This window comes from Drosophila mojavensis, unplaced genomic scaffold (assembly GCF_018153725.1).
Source record: "Drosophila mojavensis isolate 15081-1352.22 unplaced genomic scaffold, ASM1815372v1 contig_277, whole genome shotgun sequence".
Taxonomy (NCBI): domain Eukaryota; kingdom Metazoa; phylum Arthropoda; class Insecta; order Diptera; family Drosophilidae; genus Drosophila; species Drosophila mojavensis.
The window spans coordinates 208,785-228,159 of NW_025318822.1; the positions used below are offsets into that span (position 1 = coordinate 208,785).

Consider the following 19,375-nt stretch of genomic DNA (forward strand, 5'->3'; position numbering starts at 1 on the left):
CCTTGATTTTGAAACAAGTTGTCAGCCCCGTATTGCAATGGCTCTTTTAGTTTTTCATTACGCTTTACTCTTTCGCTCACTGTATTTTGCTTTACTTCTGCTCAAAGCTTTGAAAAGCTTGAGCCTAGCAACCGCGCCAGCTGCTTTTAACGTAGCGTCAAAGTTTTTTGTTGACACTCACAGTAAATAAACATGTGTGTGTGTATGCGTGTGCGCGGGTATGAGCATGTGTGTATCTGTTCCCCATAGACGAGTATGCGGTTTTTGTAATAATAAATAGTTGCTGCTGAGCGTTCGAGCGCTTTGGACGCTCCGTTGTTGTCGTTTGTGTTCTGCTGCGGAAAAAGCGTTTTGTGCCCGTCAAGTTGAATCTAGTGTGAGTGAGTGCTCTATTGTTGTCCCCATGTGTATATGTGTACATATGTGTATATAGATAGATGTTGTAGGTACTAATGTTTGCATATGTAAGTTTTATAAACTATGCTAGCCGACAAATCTTATTCAAATCTTGCGAGAGCTTCCACACAGCAGTTTCCTCCCTCACAAAAACGAAAACAATAACAACAACAAAGTCGCGTGCTTGTTGCTGCTTGCTGATGGTTGCTCGCTGTTATCGTAATACAAGAATAACAATAAAAGTATTAACAAAGAAATGCTGGTTTCTTGTTTAAATAAAATTGATAAATCAAAACAAAATTGATAACCGAGCAGGTATGAAATGCTAATTGAACTCGAATTTGTAATATACAGTCTTAAGCTCTTCTAAAAATATAGAACTGCCAATTTATTAAGAGTGAAAAATTGCTGTAGTGACCGAAGCGCACAATCACACATAATTTGTCATGCGTATATTGCCTATATACAATGTTCACATATACATTTACAGTGGCAGTGCGATTCAACTGAGCAGTTGGCGCACACGCTGCTGGCTCTTCTATTTAACTGCCCTGCACTGTGCCGCAAAATAGTCGCATAGTGGAGTTATCCAGCTGTTCGGAGGCAAACAAATATCGCGTACACAAAACACGTTTCCACCAAGCAAAACAGCATATATATGTATATGTATATATATAAGTATATACATATATATACATATGTTATATATATGGGCAGTCCAGACCACTGATTATTTAATTTCTTGTGCTTCTGCTTGGCGCTTTGTTACCGCTCATCCCAAGCATTCGAAGGTTAAGGTGAATTTTCAGCCAGCCCACACCCACGCTGTTGTCCACGCCCTCTTCTCTCGCGTGCCTGCCCTGTCTTAGCCAGAAACACCCATCAACAACCACTTGCTGCCCTATTATGGCATTTGCTTTACACTCTAAATCGTATACCGTATACTGTATGCCCTATATCGTATGCCGTATGCCGGTTGATAGGGTTTATTTGGTAGTATACGACAGTGAATTCATTTGCTCTGCTTAGCTGCTAGTGACAGCTGTTAGATTTGTCAGCTACACATTTCTTTTGTCTATGCGAAATAGTCAAGTCGATTAGGGAATTGTTTGCTTGCGCTGCTGTACACGATGTACATACTATAAGTGATATCATACGAGCTAGCCGATTTAATCATGTCACCCATTGGTTGACTAAAACCACTTCATTAACGATTCAGACACGGTCTTTTTGAGGCCCAAGGCTCTGCGACCTATGATTCTGTTCCTCATGGTAGCAAGAAGAAAAGATATATATATATAATCAAAAATTATTATAATGTATGCCTTATAATATGGCCTGATGTTGGGTATATAGCTTGATATAAATGAACGCTCATAGATACACGCTTCTGTCTGCGTGTCTTTACATAAATCAATGCCTTTAGATTTAGCATAACTTGTTTAAGAATTTTTTTCAGCCAGGCTGACAGCTCATAATTAAGACAAAATTAACAAAAGTGAAATGGATCCACAAATTAAAATGATTATAAATAGATTATGAATATTTATATTTGTAGAGACATAGGCATATATGTACATAGGTTTTTCGGCAGTGGTAATGATTTTGCTCGGATACTTATTGTTGCTCTTAAAAGACGTAATTTAATTATTGAAAAACAAGTAAATGAAGCTGTTTTTCTTTTTGCTATATATTTTTTGTTGCTCATATATTTTTAAAAATTTTTACATATTTAGGCAGTAGTTAATTTTACACATACATATATATTATATTCGTCTGATGCAATTATCTACATAAACCTGTTCCTCACTTGAACAACTATAATATATTTTGCATTATTTTCGGGCTTAATCTTACTTACTTTTCTGTTTATAAATAATTATTTACCCGCATTTATATATAATTATACATACAAGTTATTTGGTTTTTAAGATATACAAATTGAACAGAATCTTTTTAAGTAATTTTCTTGTCTCGAGTTTAGTTGACTCATTAGTAGTGGCGATTCATTATATTTTGATTTTGGACTTTAAATCGATCGAACGACTTCTCTAAAGCACATTTAAATCTAAATTGAGCTTAATGGATCCGTGCATAAATTATACATATTGATGGTGATAGCAGCGATGTTAATTGGTTTTTTTCTTTTTCGAGTAGTTACAGTCGATTGAACGTTGGCTTATAACAAAACAAATTATTGTGAATCGGATCAGGGAACACAAATTTAGAATTATTCTACGCATTTGCAAATATTTATGTATCTGCTGTGAGCCGACGCTTGCTTATCGTGTCCTATCTCAAGTGGCTATCATTAGCTGTTATTGTTGAGCGAATTCAAACTCGAATTCCTCTCATAACAAATAATAATATCAAAAATGCGCTCAATACGCCCTTCGGTGTAGAATTCCCCATGCTTGAAATGTAGAATGTATATCGCGGTTTTAAGGCAGATGCAAATTGCGTAACCTGAATGACAGTGTAATTGAAGACTTTAATTATTATTATTTGTTACAAATACGCAAATTACAGTATATTACAGTATATAGTCATATTTGTGAATCGAAATTATTTGTCGTAATTGGAATCAGTAGAAGCTTTTGATAAAAAAAAACTAAACTAGATTATGTAACAGAATTGTGCTGTGGCGCTTAGATTCCGATTTGATGTCGTTCCAGTTTATTGCACACTCGACACCTGCCGTTGCGTGGGCGTCGTTGTACGAGGCTGGCTGAGTGGCAGGTGAACTTGTTGGCCGTGCTAGCATGCAATGTCGCACATATACATACATATATACATATATGTACATGTTTATCATGCACACATTATGTGAAGCAGCTACATGCGACCATTCAATTACGATGCTAACTGGCTGATGGTTTCGTTTCATATCGCGTTGTCACCCAGTTTCCAGTTAATAAATTCAAGACGCTGTTTATTGGCAAGCGAATCAACTCTTGTTGAATATTTCATTGAAAACAATCAGCTAACATGCAAAAAAAATAAATAAAATAAAACGGAAAACAATAACAAAAGAATCATTGATGACAGTGCCTTCATATATTTATTTAACCATCTGGAAGTGCAGTTGCTAAGTGGCCTTATTACGCAGTATTCTGTGATAAAAGACAGCTAGAATAAAAAGTGAATGCGACTGCCACTGCGACAGACTCTCGATAAAGAGACGCCGCGTTGTTCGGCTGCTGTACAAAGTCCACTCGGCATATGATTAATAATTTATACTGTGCCCGGCTGCCAACATCGTCGAGTGGGGCAAGAGCTTTCGAACTACTATATCCAGAATAAAGTCTGGAAAGTAGCGTCACCTCAATTCACCTCCGCACCTTAAATTTAGCCGAAACATTTCGTGTGCATTTCAAGTACATTAAAAATTATTTATACATATATTCGTATATTAACGACAACATTAACTGTGACAAGTTCAAATCTTAGTCAACTCCTGTTATTCACACTTGGAAAAACAATTGGGTTGATTAGCTCTGTGTTCACTTTCGAATATTTATAATTTGTTTATTTTCGACTCGAACTATTCATCCAAAGCTAATGAAAATTGTATTTTTTAGAATTATCTACAAAGCTGCATGCATTTGCATAACTCAATTGCACAAAAGGCCTGCACTGCCTTCACCTCAGCTCTGTCGACTATAACTTATTGCACAATATCATTGAAAATTGCCAACGATAAGCTCTTATTTATGCTGCTCATGAATGCGGGCCTTAGTATAGCTCATAGACTGCATAAGTTTTAAGTTGTTGTCAATAGACCAACTGCAGTATACTTCCGCTTTATCAGTCTGCTTATCTTGCTCGAGCCATAGAATAAAGCCATGTACTTGAGATAGCCAATTGCCAATTGTCTACGTAGCAGTTCAAGTTCACGAAAATTACCCAAAGCCAAAGTTCACGGACCCCGAATTAGATAAAGGGAAATAGGTGGACATATAGCCCGTCGCATGCGACTGAATTCATCTATTTTGCGTCAACCTATTGATAATGGCATAAATTATTCGAGCCAATTGACTTGATGCCGAATAATTAATTAAAGTTCAACCTGTCAACGGCAAAGGCTGCTACCGTGTGCCAGCTGTGCCAATGGGTCAGTAGCACCGCTCTTATCAGTCACTGGCAAAGCGATAAAACTCTAAATAGAAATGCTATAACAAGCACTACTATAAAATACCCTTCATAGTTTTGTAAGTTTATCTAATTAGGTTTAACAAATTAGTTTATTAAAGAAATGCTCGACTCTAAAATACTCTGTGCAAATTTGTGAGCTTATCAATTTATGTTCATTGTTTGATGGTTTGATAATATCATATAAAACAAGAAGCATTTCAATAATACTTACCACGTAAATATGATTCATAAAATGTATTTAGAGTATAAATGTGTGTGTTATCGTGTAGGGGAATTAGTGTTCTTTAATCAGTCTAGACTCGAGTAAAGCATAGACTGGAAGAGAGAACGAGATAGATACTGAAAAAAAAAAAAAAAAAATAATAAGACAGAGGATGGGGAGAAACAGAGCAAGCAGTAGAAGATAAGGAGACATACGAAATAAACAAAGATATAAGATATAAACAAAGAGGGAAAGAAATACGAGAGATATTTGCAAGATATTTATCTTTATTAAATAATTGTAAAAATCAGAAAATAAATCGAAAATCTTTCTTTCATAATTAAAATTATTTAATTTACCCAACGCATTGGCTCAATTCGTATAGATTAAGGTAATCAAAATATGCTTATCTTAATACGATCAAAATGAGCTGTAGAGTATTAAAATTTAATCAGCAAATGGGTAAAAAAAAAAGATATTTTGCAATTAGACATTTCGCTAGAAATAAGTCGGCGCAGAGATAAGAGCCGATGAAGCCTTTTAGTTCACATTGTTTCTCTAAATTGGTTATTTATAAAGACAACAACAAGCCAGCATATGCCTGCAATTGTCTGCAGTTGATTGCAATTGACTCGTGTCTCTTGACGCAGTGCAGCTGGCGGCACTTGAAGCGCGTCATGTAAAGTGCTCAATACACGATACCAGTGCTAGCCCCGTTTGAATGACATTTGAGTTGTTTTCACTGTCGTCACAACCACTCAACGGAACTACTCAACCACTGAGCCACGAACGAACGTGGTGCGCATTAGCGGCTGTTGCGACCGCTGCCGGTGCTGCCGGGCCTCGGCCTCGGCTGCCTGAAGGTGCCGGTCACAGTTCTACTTTGATTTGCATTGTGCACGGTACGCGATTCGCGATTCGCGGTTCGCTCGTTGGCCCAAGCGAAACGAGTACGTGTAAGTCGAGCTGTTTGGTTGGTGTGATTGGAATGCGAGTGGGCGGCTACCCTCCCGATCAGTGATGCTTTCCCAGCTGAATGCTGGCATTCATAATTACGATTCGCATGCATATTCTAATGCAAATGTCAGTTGTGCTTTGTTAAGATGTACAGTTATTCGTGCCACTCTCTGCGGACTATTAGTGCAATTTAGAACAACAAAAGGTGCTGCAATAACAAAAGCCATTGTGCTGACACACATGCAACAAGCTTTGCCCTTTTTGTATTTCTGTGTCGTGGCCCATGTAACGACCCTCAACTTGAATTTTTGCTGCTCGGTTGAGGCATGGCACAGCAGTCAACGTAACACGCTTAGATTTTTTTGCCCTTATGGCCGCTGTTGGTTATCTAATGGAAAACGTAGCGGGGAAATTGCAAATGTAATGTGCCTCGGACCTACGGGTGGTATGAGTAATATTGTTGCATATGCAATCGGACTGACAGCACAAACTGACATTGTCTTAGCAAGCATTGACAATTTCTTTTATGAAACAAACAATCATAGTTGGGTTTCTATATGATGGGGACAACTAAAGTGAACAATATATGGAGTTTGAAAACTAAAGATTCAAGACTAAGATAGAAGATTCAAAACTTCACATTTACACTTTAAATAAATTATTTTTAATTGAATTTTATTACATAAAATATTTAGGCGTTTATTTAGTTAGCTGTCATATTAAATTCAAACAAGAGTTGTTTTTTATGAAATTTTGAAAAATTTTGTATTTGATGTAAATGTTTTAGTAATATCATAGTAGGTGGCTTACTAGAGTCGAATATGTCTTTTTAAATACAGTGGAGTACTGTTTGTAAATTGAGTAAATTCCATAGCCCGGCGAAATAGAGGGAATAGAGGAGAGAAAATTAGCTATTAGCAGTTCGTTTTACTCGTCAGGCAGATTGCTTAGATATTCGTGGCACACGAGTCGTATACTTGCTTTTATGCAGCCCCGTTCTGCGCTAGTGCGCCCATATTTTTAGACTGGCGAGCGACACCGTCTTTTGCGTGGTAAACAAAAAAAGAGAAGACAAACGAGTGCAAAGTACTGATTGCACTAAGAGTGCAGCGCATTGACATTGACATTGGCAGCCAACTGAGTGCATATGATTAAAGTTGAATTCAAATTTATTTGCAGTTTAGTGTGCGGCCCTTCACTGGCAACATGTTGAGTCTGTGCTAATTGGCGGCAAGCCAGCGGCGCAGATCGAGACGGCGAATAGCTAATAGAGAACACTGATAAATATGTTCACTAAACGCGAAGCCCATAACAAAGCCAGTGCATTATTCAGCGCAGATTTACAAGTCAGCGACAGTAGCAGCGCACACATTCAACCCAACACAGCCAACAGCAACAACAGCAACAGCAGCGACAACAACTACAGTAATATTAAGGAGTCTCAGTTTGAGTCAATAGATGAGCATTACGTCTGCAATATTGCGATGATGAGCATAGCCGAGGAAGTTGACCAAACGGCAGGTCAAGCCACTGATCAGGCACTGGACAATACAGCAATCAGCAATGGCAGAGAGGAGATGGAAATCGACCGCCAGGAGGAGGAGCAGGCGATCAATCAGTTGGTGCGCTCCTCCAGCGGCGACGCCTTGATGCAACCGTAAGTATTTGCCCAATGTCTTACATAATCACTTACTCATGTCTGCTGCTCTCTATGTGACAGCCATAACAGCGGCAGCATGCGAGTCGTCCTTGGCGTCCTGGTGCGCCTGGTGCTGCCTCTGGCCAATGGCGTCGCCCGCGGCATTAAGGGCATACGCGACGTTCGCGTGCTACGCGTGCTGCAGAATTTGACCTCTAGCCGCCAGGCGCTGACCAACCTGGTGGCATTTGCCGCCAACACGTTATCGCTGAATCTATCTTCCGTACAAGGTTAGTACTTGAAGTGCATAGCATGGCCTCAGTTACCCAATTGTTCATCGGTTCATCATACTCATACCACCATTCTCAGCTTTTTATATCAAATTCTTATCGCTCAACCCGCAATCTCTTTCATTGACAGTTTCCAATCGTCTAGGGCCGTTGCTCAATTTACTCAAATTGCGCAAGTCCCAAGATGGCTTGGAAATTCTGCCCGATACGCTGAACACACGTATACCGATCACACCCATACCGCCTAATACGCCCACAACGCCCAGCACACTGTTGCAGGGGCCGCCTATCTACAGTCTTCAGAGCTCAAGCTCCAGCTCCTCCAGCTGCTGCACGCTCAACATACTTGCCGAACCGGCGCCGGGCACTCCCATACGCGCTGACATCGTGCTTGTGCATGGACTGCACGGCTCTCTGGTGAACACCTGGCGCCAGGGTCTGTGGCAAAACGAACGTCATCCGGTGGAGTTCGATCGTCCGCCTCGGCCACCGGTGCGTCCACCCAAGCGACCTCGTTATTCACGCAGCGCCGCAATACATCCAGCGCCTCGGGAGAAACGGGCCAAGTTCGCATCCTGCATTCGCAGCCTGGATGACGATGCCACAAGCGTAGATGGAGGCTGGCAGCGCGCAGCGGTGCAACAAACGACTGAGCCACATCTCTGCAATGCTTCCGACAGTAATGAGATTGCCGAAGAGTGAGTAGAAGTGGAATATTGCGTTATTTTCTATGGGCATTCACATATTCGTATTTCTCCCACAGTTATGCCTACGTCTGCGGGGAGCCGGAAGATATTCAAATATGCGAAGGCATCGAGTACAGCTTCCCAACATTCCGTCTGCGCATGCACGACAGCAGCCAGGCGTTGCCAGCTGAGCTAGAGTCGATGCTGCAGGCCGAGAATAATAACAGCGCCGCCATGGACAGCTCCACGACGCGCAAATCTGCCGGCAAAAGCAAAAAGAAACCTTCCGCCAATGACCCTAACTACTCCAAGTGCTGGCCCGGGGACTGGCTACCGTTAGACTGTCCAGGCGTCAGGGTCATAGCTGTCAACTATACAACGGATCCCTATCTGTGGCGTCCGCTGTGGAAGACTAAAGAGCCGCGCTCCAGCCTGATTCAGCGTTCACGGGAAATGGCCGAGCTACTCATGCAACATCGCGTTGGTCACGGGCATCCCATCATCTACGTGGGCCACTCCAAAGGAGGCCTTTTCATCAAGCAACTGCTCGTGGATGCCTGGGAGTGCGGTCGTCCGGCCATGAGGCCGCTCTGGCAATCTGCGCGAGGCTGTTTCTTCTACTCGGTGCCGCACCGTGGCTCCCATTTGGCTTCGATCAAGGCGCCGTTGCTATCGCGTTCCGTAGAGCTGCTGGAGATAGAAAAGAGTATGTCGATGTTGTACATTAATCCGTTACCAGTTCTTCTATACGCCTTCAACTTTTAATTGATAGATAATAAATATCTGCTGGATTTGCATCGTCGCTTTGCTGGGCTCTATCACTTGGGTCATTTGAAGATCGAAGTTTTCAGCTTTGTTGAAACAGCTCTGACGCTCATGTCAGTGCTCTATTTACGAATTGTGGGCGTGGATTCAGCAGGTAAGCTGCGTTAGATTGATAAGCTAATCACATATATTATAATTAATCTTAACACATTAAACAGATCCCGGTTTTGGAGAAGTATGCGGCATACGGCTGGATCATCGCGAGATTTGCAAGCCACGCAGTCGGGACTGCATTCTGTACAAAGAGTTGGTGAAAATGATTAAAAAGGTGTGCTGAGCTGCCCATCAATTAGCGTTAGCCATATATGTTACATACATGCAGCAGGACCTCAATGAATTGGAATCGATATGTGAATAGGCTTACAACTATGAGTTGCCCGATAATTATGCGCACCTAAGCGCTTCTTCTTGTTGTGGTGCATAGCATAGCATAGTTTATTATATGTATTTCCTTTTTGTTTTTGCTTTTTAATTGATTCGTAATTAATCATTTAGGGGAAATTTGACTTAAATTTTAGATTCTTGTCTTTTTGGAATTACTCATGCTTAAAATATTGAGTTAAATAGACCTTATCAATAATTGTGATTGATTCCGTCTCGGCTATACCGTCAATAGATCTTGGCAGAGCGAAAGATAAGTTTCAAAGATTTTCTCATTCAATCAGACACTCAAGAAGATGCGTTTCAGCATGCCATTTAGCACTTAAACTCATTTCATTTATATATATGTAAATATAAATATATACGTAGGTTATGGCAACATTTGCGATTTTGTATTGTGATCATTTGTTCAATTAGTTGTGATGTGATCATATTATACTTTAAATAGTACTGTACAGGTACCTAGCATATACCATCGCCCCGTGAAAGCTCTATATATGGAGGAAGATTTATATATTTATACAACTTTGCTGAAATTGATAATGTTGTATAATTGTGTAAATGGACAACACCGTTAAACGTTACCATCGAAATAAAAAATTAAAATGTATGGGCATTGATATTGATATTAAGTCCATTTGATATTGTATACAAACCTGTTAAGTACTGAGAGTTACTAAAGATTTACATTTAAGAAAGATTTATTGTATATACTTACCAATAAAAGTACGTTTAACGTTTATAGTTAATAAAAAAACGCAAATTGTATTAATTGTTTTGTTGTCATAACTTAGTTTTAATATATTTTTGTTTTTCTTTCCAATAGTTAAGGATGCTTTTCTAGCGTTCTTCACCTTTTCACGTATATATATGTATATAATCATCGTTACATGTTATTAGACTCTGTAGCCGCGCTAATTTCTGGTTGGTATGTCAAATTACTGGCACCGAAAACTTTAACACGATCGTATGTATATATATATAATATATATATCTCATATATCGCATATTTTCCAGCTGAGTTTCCACATCTAATACAATAATATGGTTGTAGCATATACAATGTATATAAATTACATAAAAAATACATTCGATTCTATTTTCAATTTTTATCTTTCGTCCGAATTGAAGCAATTTAGAATTAAATATATATTACAGATGGGGCAACCAGCTAAATACATATAATATAGTTACAATTTAATTTCCACTCCACTAATGAGGTATACACAATGAGAACTTAAGACCCAAACTAAAATTACGTACAGAACATGCTTAATTCAAATAATGATTAGGATCAGCATTATCAAAGAGTTAAGAACATGATTTCCTTACAATTTTAGTGGACTCTCTCTTAGTAATTGTTTTTTTTTTTTTTCTTTTCTTTTGTTTTTTATTGGTTTCGCTTTAGCCAAAAACATCTATGTAAAAGTCGCAATACGCATTTTTATGCCATCGAATAATTATTTTCATACTGTTTTTTTTTATTGTTTTTGCGCTTAAATATTTTAAACATTTATCACATCCACTTACACAGCGATCACAATCGCAGTTATTAATTTTTTAATTTCACATTCTTATCGTGGTATTTTCCTTCTCTTCTTTTGTTTAAATGTATTTCTTAAGATCTACTTTTATATATTGTTTGAATTAAATACATATAATTTGCCTTTTGCTGCATAATATTTCTTTTCGTATATATTTAATTTTTGTTTAAAATTCTCTTTTTGTTTTAGGAATTTTGAGTTCATTTACGGAATAGTTTTTGTTTAGCTTGATTTGAATGCGATCATAAAAATTTTTACTGAGCCTTCAATTATTTACCTTAAATGTTGTTTGACGGAACACCTTTGAAGTTTTGTATGTGCTAAGACTATGCTATATCAGTTGATTCGAAATGCTGTTGAAATGCCAGTTTCGTGGCGTATTTCAATAATGAACACAATTTGAATTGGCTATTGTTGGACACATGTGGCAAGTGCACTCCAAGACAGGATCGTCGGGAATTTTGGAAGGAAATGAGCTATGCATTGCTATAATTTCGTCAAGAAGCACATTTACCATTGCGGAAGCCACATATTGTAATCTATTTACTGTTCTATGCATATTATTTGTTCATTTCCAATGGGAAAGGTACTATTGTTTGTAGTTTTCGATTAGCTTTGTTTGGTTGGTTGGTTTGTTGGTTTTGGGTTGACGGGTTTGTTTATGGTTTAAATAGGTGTTATTGCACTTATATCTAAATACGTATACAGTTACAGTTCGTAAACACATTCTTGCAATATGGAATCGTACAAATATTGTTTAATTGAATTGGCTTAATATAACTTTTTGTCTACTTGTTTTTTCGTTACTCTTTTTTGTTTTTTTGATTTCATTCAGTAATAGAATTTGATGCATGTACTCTAGTTAAATACGTCCATGAAATGGAATGTCTGCGTGTTTGGATGTGTGGCTATGTGTGTGTGCGCATATGCGTGTATCTGTGTATTTTATAACAATTTTCACATTGGTTTTTGAACATTGAACAACAATTCACAAAATACATATTATAGATGAGCTCATTTTAAATTCTGCGCTCAATGCTAAATACATCTTATATAACTTTCAATGCTTATAGAAATATAATATATGATGTTGTTTTTATGTGTGTTTGTGTATGGTGTGTGTGTGTGTGTGACATAGCTAGAGGTTTAGTTGTTTGTACGAACTAGGTACAGTCGGTAATTGGGATAGACTCGTTCAATACGGCTGCGGTACATTTGAAATGCGTGTGAGGCATTAACAAAAGGTCTATTTAAATAGAATCGAAATGCAATATGCGTGTTTGTTTTTTTGTTTGTTTTGTGTTCCGGTGCTGGAAATGAGCGCTTAACGAAATGCAAAATGAATATAATCAGGTACATTTGATATATCGGTTAAACAAAAATTAAACAAATAATATAAACAAACAAATGAGAAATGCTCAAACAAAACGCAAAATGCAGCAGTTAAAATGCGAAAATTATATATTTTACTTAAATATGAATGGAATTATTGATATGGGTAATTATTTGCAGTAAATCGATATGAACACTATTGTGACTATTGTGAGTGTGAATGTACGTGTGTATATGTATAAAAATGTGTGTGTATATGTGTGTATATATGAACTGGGCTATTGCATATTTGTTTGACTTTTTGGCTATGTGTGTTGTAATAGAATACTACGGCAGTTTAATAAATTCATATTAGAGAACGTTTACTACAAATTAAAATAATAATTATAGTTAGCCTCAATTAACAAAAGAAAACAAACAAAAACTAAACAAGCTTAAAAACGTTCATGTGCTTAAAAGTAAACTAAATATGCTTTTATATATATGCATGCATATGTATATATGTATGTATATATATGTATATAAATATGCTGCTTATGTACGTATATTCTCGTATATTATCATATTCTCATGGTTCGACTTTAGCTCTCGAAGATAAAGATAAGGATAGAGATAAAGATAAATAAATACATTTATAAAATGTACTTCATATAACTAAGCATATTCTTATGTATGTATGTATGGGTCCTTATACTGAACTAATGCAAATATAGGGATCCACAATGTTTGGAATGTTTCGAGCTGCGAATGTGTATGTGTGTTGGTGCGTGTGTGTGTTGTGTGTGTGTGTGTGTGTGTGTAGAGTAAAGTGTAAGTGTATGTGTAGTAGTGTTGCATGGAATACTTTTGCTTGGCGAGGCGACGACGACAATGCCAGCTATTCAGGCTCAGCCATTTGGATCGACTTGGGCACGCCGATTCAGGGCCGTAGACGCTGGCCACGCCTGCTTGGCCATTGTCGTCGTCTTTTTGCTCTTAACGCCCACAGAGTGAGTCTGTGGCCCGTTGACAGGAACTATGGATGCAGAGGGATACTGCTGCGGCATCGGCTGCTGATGGCGATCCTTCTGCTGGACAACAGTTGACTTATGGTTGCTGCTGCTGCTGCTGCTGCTGTTATTGTTGTTGCTAAATTGGCTTTTGCTCGGCATTTGCTTTGTCATTTCGGCGGGCAACTTGAAACCGTTGGTGAGACTAACACACGCGTACTCATGCTCCGATGTCGGCGTCAGCGTCGCAGCCGACTCCTCTTCGGCCAGCAGGCAGATGCCATCATTGGAATTCGAGTGCCGCGCAAAATTTGTATGGAATTGCTTCTTGCTGCCGTTGCTGGTGCTGCTGGCGCTGCTGCTGCTCAAGCTGCCGCTGCGACGTCCCAGCCCCGGCACAGTGGCCACCAGCGGCAGCGAATTGGGCGGCACTGCCACCTCCAGGCCGCTGTCGCTGTTCTTTGAGGAGCTCTGCTTGTGGCTGGCATTGGAGTTGCTGCTGCCGCCTGCCTGCAGCGCCACTGCATTCGGTGGCGTGTGGCGGTAGGGTATGTAGAAGGCCTTTGCCTCTTGCAGCATGGCATCCTGCACAGTTTTACGCTCCGGCGAGCTGGCGCACAGTGGCAGCTGAGATAGGTTGTGCACGCCCGCAATGGTCAGCTCCAGTTGTGCTTCCTGATCCGCACGCCGTACCGCCGTTCCGTTACCGTTACCATTGCCATTGCCATTCGGCAACGCTGCTGCCGTCGCTGTGCTCGTCTGGTACTCCAGCGTGCGCTCGGGCAGCAGCTCGATGTGGTAGCGGGAGCGCGGAATCAGTGTCTGCATTTCGTGGCAGTCCTGCTGCATTGTGTTGCCGCTAAGGCCACCGGCACTGTCACCCGGTATACCCGAGGCACTGCTCAGATTGCCGAAATTGATGTCTGTGGGCGTGGTCAAATGCGTGGGCCCCGGGACGCGTGCCTTGAATCGACGCCTCTGAAATATGATGAAGAGCGCAAAGCCAAAAACACAAAGCATCGACAGCAGCGAGCCGATGGCGATGCCGCTATAGACTTCATGATTCGAGGAGTTCTGCACCGTTTCCAGTATGTGATGATTGATCAAGTCAAAGAACATGGGCGCGCCCACGCCCGTCTCACCAACAACACGCACGGCCACATGAATCTTGTCGGTCTCCGAAACATTGGGAAACTGCAAAGGAAATGGAAAGGAAATATAAGTTTAAGGCAGAAAAGATAGAGTAATAGATAGAAGATATGTTGGATATTAGCTTCACATCTTACTCATAGATAGATGGTTCAGTTGAGTTAGCTTTCAGCATTTGGGTTATATAATATCCTCTGCCTTACCTTATAGAAACAAGGACGACATTCTAGCACATTTGCCTCGTGTGTCACATTGCCCAGAGTCCAGAGAATATTATAGTGATGGACGCGTCCGTTGGGATGCAGCGGTGGCTCCCATATAAGCTTGAGGCCATTGTGCTTGACCACGCGCGAATTGCTGATAGTGCCGGGCGCTAAATGATACGATAATGAATTATGAAAATACACAAATATATTATGTAAAACTAGGGCTTACGGTCTGGCAGCGTCTGCACATCCATTTCGCCGTAGAAGATTTGCGGCTTGCAATTGTAGAAGTGGAAATTGTAGCGCTCGTTGGCACTGAGACCCGAGACGAGCAGCACCGAGTTGACAATGGTGCGCTCCTTGCATTTGGGCTCCTGCTTGCGCAGCGGCAGCTGCACGTGCAGGTGGCACTCGTAGACGCAGGTGTCATTGAGGCTGTCCAGGAACTGAAAGGCCAGCATGCGTGACTCCACAGTAATTAGGCGAAAGGACATGTTCGCCTGATCGGATGTGCCGTTCTCGATCTGCAGGGAATACAAATAGTGAGAAAGAGAGAGAGAGAGAAAGAGAGACTTTAGTTCGTGTCCAAGGGAAGCCAACATGGCTCAGATGAGACGAAGGTAAGTCGTCATTGCAACTTGCCACTACAGTACAGTCTACTCACAATCTTCCACTGTACATAGCGAAAGTCCTGAGCGAGATACTCGTTCTCGCTGGTGATGATCAGGACACGCATCTTGATGCGAGTAAAGTGATGCAGGAGCAGGCCGGTGACGTTGGCATCCACCACCAGACTGAAGATGTCCTCCTCTATTTCGAGCGTCAGGTCGTCCACCTCGTTGTCCAGCACCTCGTGCTCCGCATTACGCAGCACTGTGGCAGCAGCCGACTGATTGAGTGGCCGAATGATGGTCAGCTGGCGACGCACCTCGTCTGGCTTCTCCTCCACGGCCGTGACGGTGCCATGCAGCGGCCCGTCCAGCAGCTGGGCGGGATGCGGATGCGTGTGATTGATGGAGAACTGCAGTATGAAATACTTTTTGTTGTCCAGCTCCGCCTGCGACCACTTTACAAAGGTGTCGTTGCCCAGGTGTACCAGCCGCAGCAGCACTGCGTTAAAGATAAATGAGATTAACATCTAAGTCGGATTAGCTGGTTGCTGCTAATCAACTTACAGCCCTGGGTGCAGCAGACAACAGCCGGACTGCGCAGCGAGCTAATCATCATCTGCTGTGGCACTATGCTGCCCGAGCGCACCTCCGAGGTTGGCAGCAGGAATCGGGTGATTAGCGCAAACGGACGATAGATGGGCAGACCAGTTGATATCACCACAAACGAGGTGTGATTCAGCTTCATGGGCGCAAACGAGCTCCACTGATGCGGATTGCTGCGCACAATGTGCACCACGAACATCGACTGCGGAGAGAGGCACACAGAATTAGCGAGATTCAACTCAGATGCTGTCATGTGGCTGACAAATTACCTCCAAGGTGCGGCTGTCAAAGGTGACATTGATGGTGTGGAAGCTGTGCGGGTAGCAGCGTATGTTCTGCAGTGGATTCGGCTGCTCTAGCTGGTGCTTGAAGCGCATCTCGCCGGTGACGGAATCCTCGCCAGCAACATTGCGCGCGAAACACTGATAGATGCCCTCCTCCTCCGGATCGAAGGAGTGGATGTACAGCTCGTTGCCACTGATGTAGCGTGTATAGGAACTGTTTAGCGGTGCGCCATTGTGGTACCAGCTGAGGGTTGGCTCCGGATTGCCCTCAGCACGACAGCTGAGCGTTGTCGACAAACTGATGTAGCCCAGTTCCACGGGCAGCGAGCTAACTATTCTCGGCGGAATGGTGACTATCACCCGGAACGTCTGCCTGTCTGTGGGCGTGGTGCACATGTAGTACCCCTCATGCCGGGCCATGCTGGCGTTCGTTATTTCCAGCGTCATGCTATTGTTGCTCAGCTGGGACAGGGAGTTGTTCGGATGCTGCAGCCACCATTCGATGGGCACATAGTCCTCCATCGCGTGGCACTGCAGCTGCAGCGACCCTCCCGTGGGCACAAACAGTGTGGCATTCTGGAAGGCTGGCAACAGATGCGTTGTCGTTGTGGCCAGTGGTTGTGGCCCGCTGGTATTCGGCTCGACACGCACCAGCCACACGAACTGACGGTGCGTTCTGCTGGCATACTGGTTCTTGGCCACGCATCTGCAACGGATAATATTTCACACACATTAATTGGCATGGACAGTGCACACAATTATGCCAGTCAGTCGGCCAGTGCATGGTGTTAATTAATGCAGTGCAGAGTCGAGGAGCGACAGAGACAGAGAGAGGGAGAGGGAGAGGGAGAGAGCACCTCCAGAAGGGTTGCTGATGAATTGATGAATTGTGGCCAAGGTGTTGATATGCAACAACAGTAGCAATAACCAATTATAATTTGCACCTCACAGCAAATGAGATACAGCTACAAGAAATACGATTTGGCTGAACAACTCCAAGCAAACATGAACGGAATGTGTTGAGCAGAACCAGTCAATGGATTCGTGCGTGTTGAAATATATTGGATTTCAATACGACATGATTACGCATCTAAACTTAATATATGTATGTTTTTAATTGCTGTGCGCATAGATAACTAACTAAAAAACTTATAAAGGAATAAAGAAAACACTCTTTATATTCGCATCTATTTCAAGCCTATTGAAAGTATCATTAAGGATTATAGACTCTTATTAATAAGATGCAGTTTATAGGTCTTTAAATACTAATATAGAATTTCTAACTATATTTTTCAAATTATTCTTTAAATAACCTATAAACTTTCTCTACTCTCATACTATTTTTTACTGCAGACTTTTAAGTTCTTTGTTGATAGCTTACAACCTGACAATATATCAATGAGAAGCCTGAATTAAGAATACGGAAATGCCCAAGACAATTCCATCATTTAGAAATAAAAAGCCAAATGTTTTCATTTTTAACGAACTTTAAACTCTTCTTGGGATAAATTAAGAGCTGTTTTCCATTGACTAGATATATTACAGTCAAATGAGTAGTCAAAACTAGTGAGGGTTCATGTTTACTGTATTCAAGGGATGTTATGAAAGATATGAGGTATATTTTGAGGGAACTGATAGAAATAATTTTCCATAACAAAGATATATTATTAGAAATCAACTATGATACTCAAGCTTTAATGGAAACCAACAAATTATTTTGCAGCATATTTAATTTCATGGCTTACTTGTATTTTCCAGCCTGTTCCTGTCGCACCTTGCGCACTATGAGCGTGCCGTTGCTCAGGATAAAAGCACTGTGGAAAATAAAGGGAAGAGCAAAATGGAGAAAATATATTAATATCAGGTGACATCCAAAGTGAAGCATGCCAAGCGTTTTTGAAACCCCCGAAATAAGCAGAAGGCATTCTAGTGGAGCAGAGCTGTTCAAGCTCCAGCCGCTGCGCGTTCGGTGTCCAAACACTGATCTTTACTCGCCTGCTATCATTCGCCAAGGACTCGTTGCCAAAGTACCAGCTGATGCGAGCAGCGGGCACACTAAAAAAAGGACAGCCGAGCACAAGGTTTCCCTCCGCCTGGACGCTTACGTTGGCGCTCTGCTGGGGGCCAAGCACAAGACGTTTCAACACTGCAAGAATAAGATTAAATTAAGTGTGTTAAATTGTGTAAGATCGTATGGGATCTGAGTTAGACTCACCTGGATATTCAACCGTGATGCTGTCGGATATGACTTTCATGTCATCTGACTCAATTAGACAATGATAGACGCCGCTGATGCGCTCATTGGGCGGCAGTCGCAGCGTTCCATTCTTATAGATGAAGAACTGATTGTTGCGTATGGCCAAGTGCTCGATGGCCTCGCCGTTGCGGTACCAGCTGCAGTAAATGGGAGCGCCGTCTGCAGCGAGAGAGGTCAATCAAAGCCATAGAACAACAAGAGCAGAGTGTCTCGTTCACTTACCCTGGTAGTAGTCATAAGGATTTATGATGGGATTGCAGTGCAGTAAGTGGGTTGCATTTGGATTGGTTATGGTCAGTCTTGTGACGGCGTGCTTCTTGATCTGTATATACGGCTTTAATGTTGTTGAGTTTTTCGATTGTGTAGCGGCAGCAACTGCAAGAAAAACAAATAAAGGGCTTGAGTTGAAAATTGTGTCAACAAGAAACTAGTACACTTTAAACAGCCAAAAAACAAAGTAGATAATATATAGAGAAAAAAGTTGTTTCCTTTTTTTTGTTTGTTGTGTGACTCGGAAGTTTTCTATATACTTCACTTAACAATGCCCTAAATGGACTGAAAATGCCAAGAAGCAAGCCGCCGTGCTGGGCGAGAGTTTTAATATTTTTGGTGCCGCTGCTGGCGGTGGCAATTCTGACTGTGACTATGTGGTACGTGCTGAGGCCATTCCGTTAATTAATTTCGTTGCTGTTGGCAATGCAAGCGCCTTGCCGTCGTGCTCCCAGGCAAGTAGCACTCGCACAGTGCGTATACTTAATGTTGCATTACTGCAGCACACCCCTCTCATGTAGCACAGCAACGGGCATTTGCATACGATTCGAGACTTTTCTACTCACAACATGACACTGAGTACCTGCAATAAGTTCTGC

At 41.4% G+C, this 19,375-nt stretch overlaps 2 protein-coding genes across 12 annotated transcripts in view; one reads left to right on the top strand and one right to left on the bottom strand.

Annotated features, from left to right (window-relative positions):
• The first annotated feature begins 277 nt into the window (after positions 1 to 277).
• LOC6573940 lies at positions 278 to 10,303 on the top strand. 8 transcript variants are annotated; one of them, XM_015167188.3, is made up of 7 exons: positions 278 to 376; positions 6,890 to 7,367; positions 7,431 to 7,639; positions 7,719 to 8,337; positions 8,403 to 9,031; positions 9,098 to 9,244; positions 9,309 to 10,303. In XM_015167188.3, exons 2-7 carry the CDS (start codon positions 6,997 to 6,999, stop codon positions 9,425 to 9,427), a joined length of 2,094 nt encoding a protein of 697 aa, XP_015022674.2. In that variant the 5' UTR covers positions 278 to 376; positions 6,890 to 6,996; the 3' UTR covers positions 9,428 to 10,303. The 8 variants fall into 8 exon arrangements, with proteins under 8 accessions (XP_015022674.2, XP_032585610.2, XP_032585604.2 ...); XM_032729719.2 differs by having other exon boundaries at positions 7,770 to 8,337; XM_032729713.2 differs by having other exon boundaries at positions 286 to 380.
• Positions 10,304 to 10,892: 589 nt separating this feature from the next.
• Positions 10,893 to 19,375, bottom strand: part of LOC6573941 — a 60,019-nt gene continuing 51,536 nt past the window's right edge. For all 4 annotated transcript variants that reach the window (XM_001999964.4, XM_044008256.1, XM_015167194.3 and 1 more), the window contains exons 3-12: positions 18,729 to 18,881; positions 18,465 to 18,665; positions 18,245 to 18,395; positions 17,995 to 18,063; positions 16,235 to 16,955; positions 15,927 to 16,167; positions 15,416 to 15,861; positions 14,981 to 15,275; positions 14,749 to 14,918; positions 10,893 to 14,590 (exon numbers count right to left, since the gene is read on the bottom strand). In XM_001999964.4, the coding sequence (XP_002000000.2) occupies positions 13,295 to 14,590; positions 14,749 to 14,918; positions 14,981 to 15,275; positions 15,416 to 15,861; positions 15,927 to 16,167; positions 16,235 to 16,955; positions 17,995 to 18,063; positions 18,245 to 18,395; positions 18,465 to 18,665; positions 18,729 to 18,881 (3,743 nt within the window). In that variant the 3' untranslated portion in view covers positions 10,893 to 13,294. The remainder of the gene's footprint in view (positions 14,591 to 14,748; positions 14,919 to 14,980; positions 15,276 to 15,415; positions 15,862 to 15,926; positions 16,168 to 16,234; positions 16,956 to 17,994; positions 18,064 to 18,244; positions 18,396 to 18,464; positions 18,666 to 18,728; positions 18,882 to 19,375) is intronic.

Bases quoted from the DNA above. Each gene is read 5' to 3' on its own strand.
- LOC6573940 (XM_015167188.3), top strand. From the start codon at position 6,997: ATGTTCACTAAACGCGAAGCCCATAACAAAGCCAGTGCATTATTCAGC. The intron at 7,640-7,718 runs GTTAGTACTTGA...CACCATTCTCAG, and splicing joins GAATCTATCTTCCGTACAAG to CTTTTTATATCAAATTCTTA. The intron at 9,032-9,097 runs GTATGTCGATGT...TTTAATTGATAG, and splicing joins GCTGCTGGAGATAGAAAAGA to ATAATAAATATCTGCTGGAT.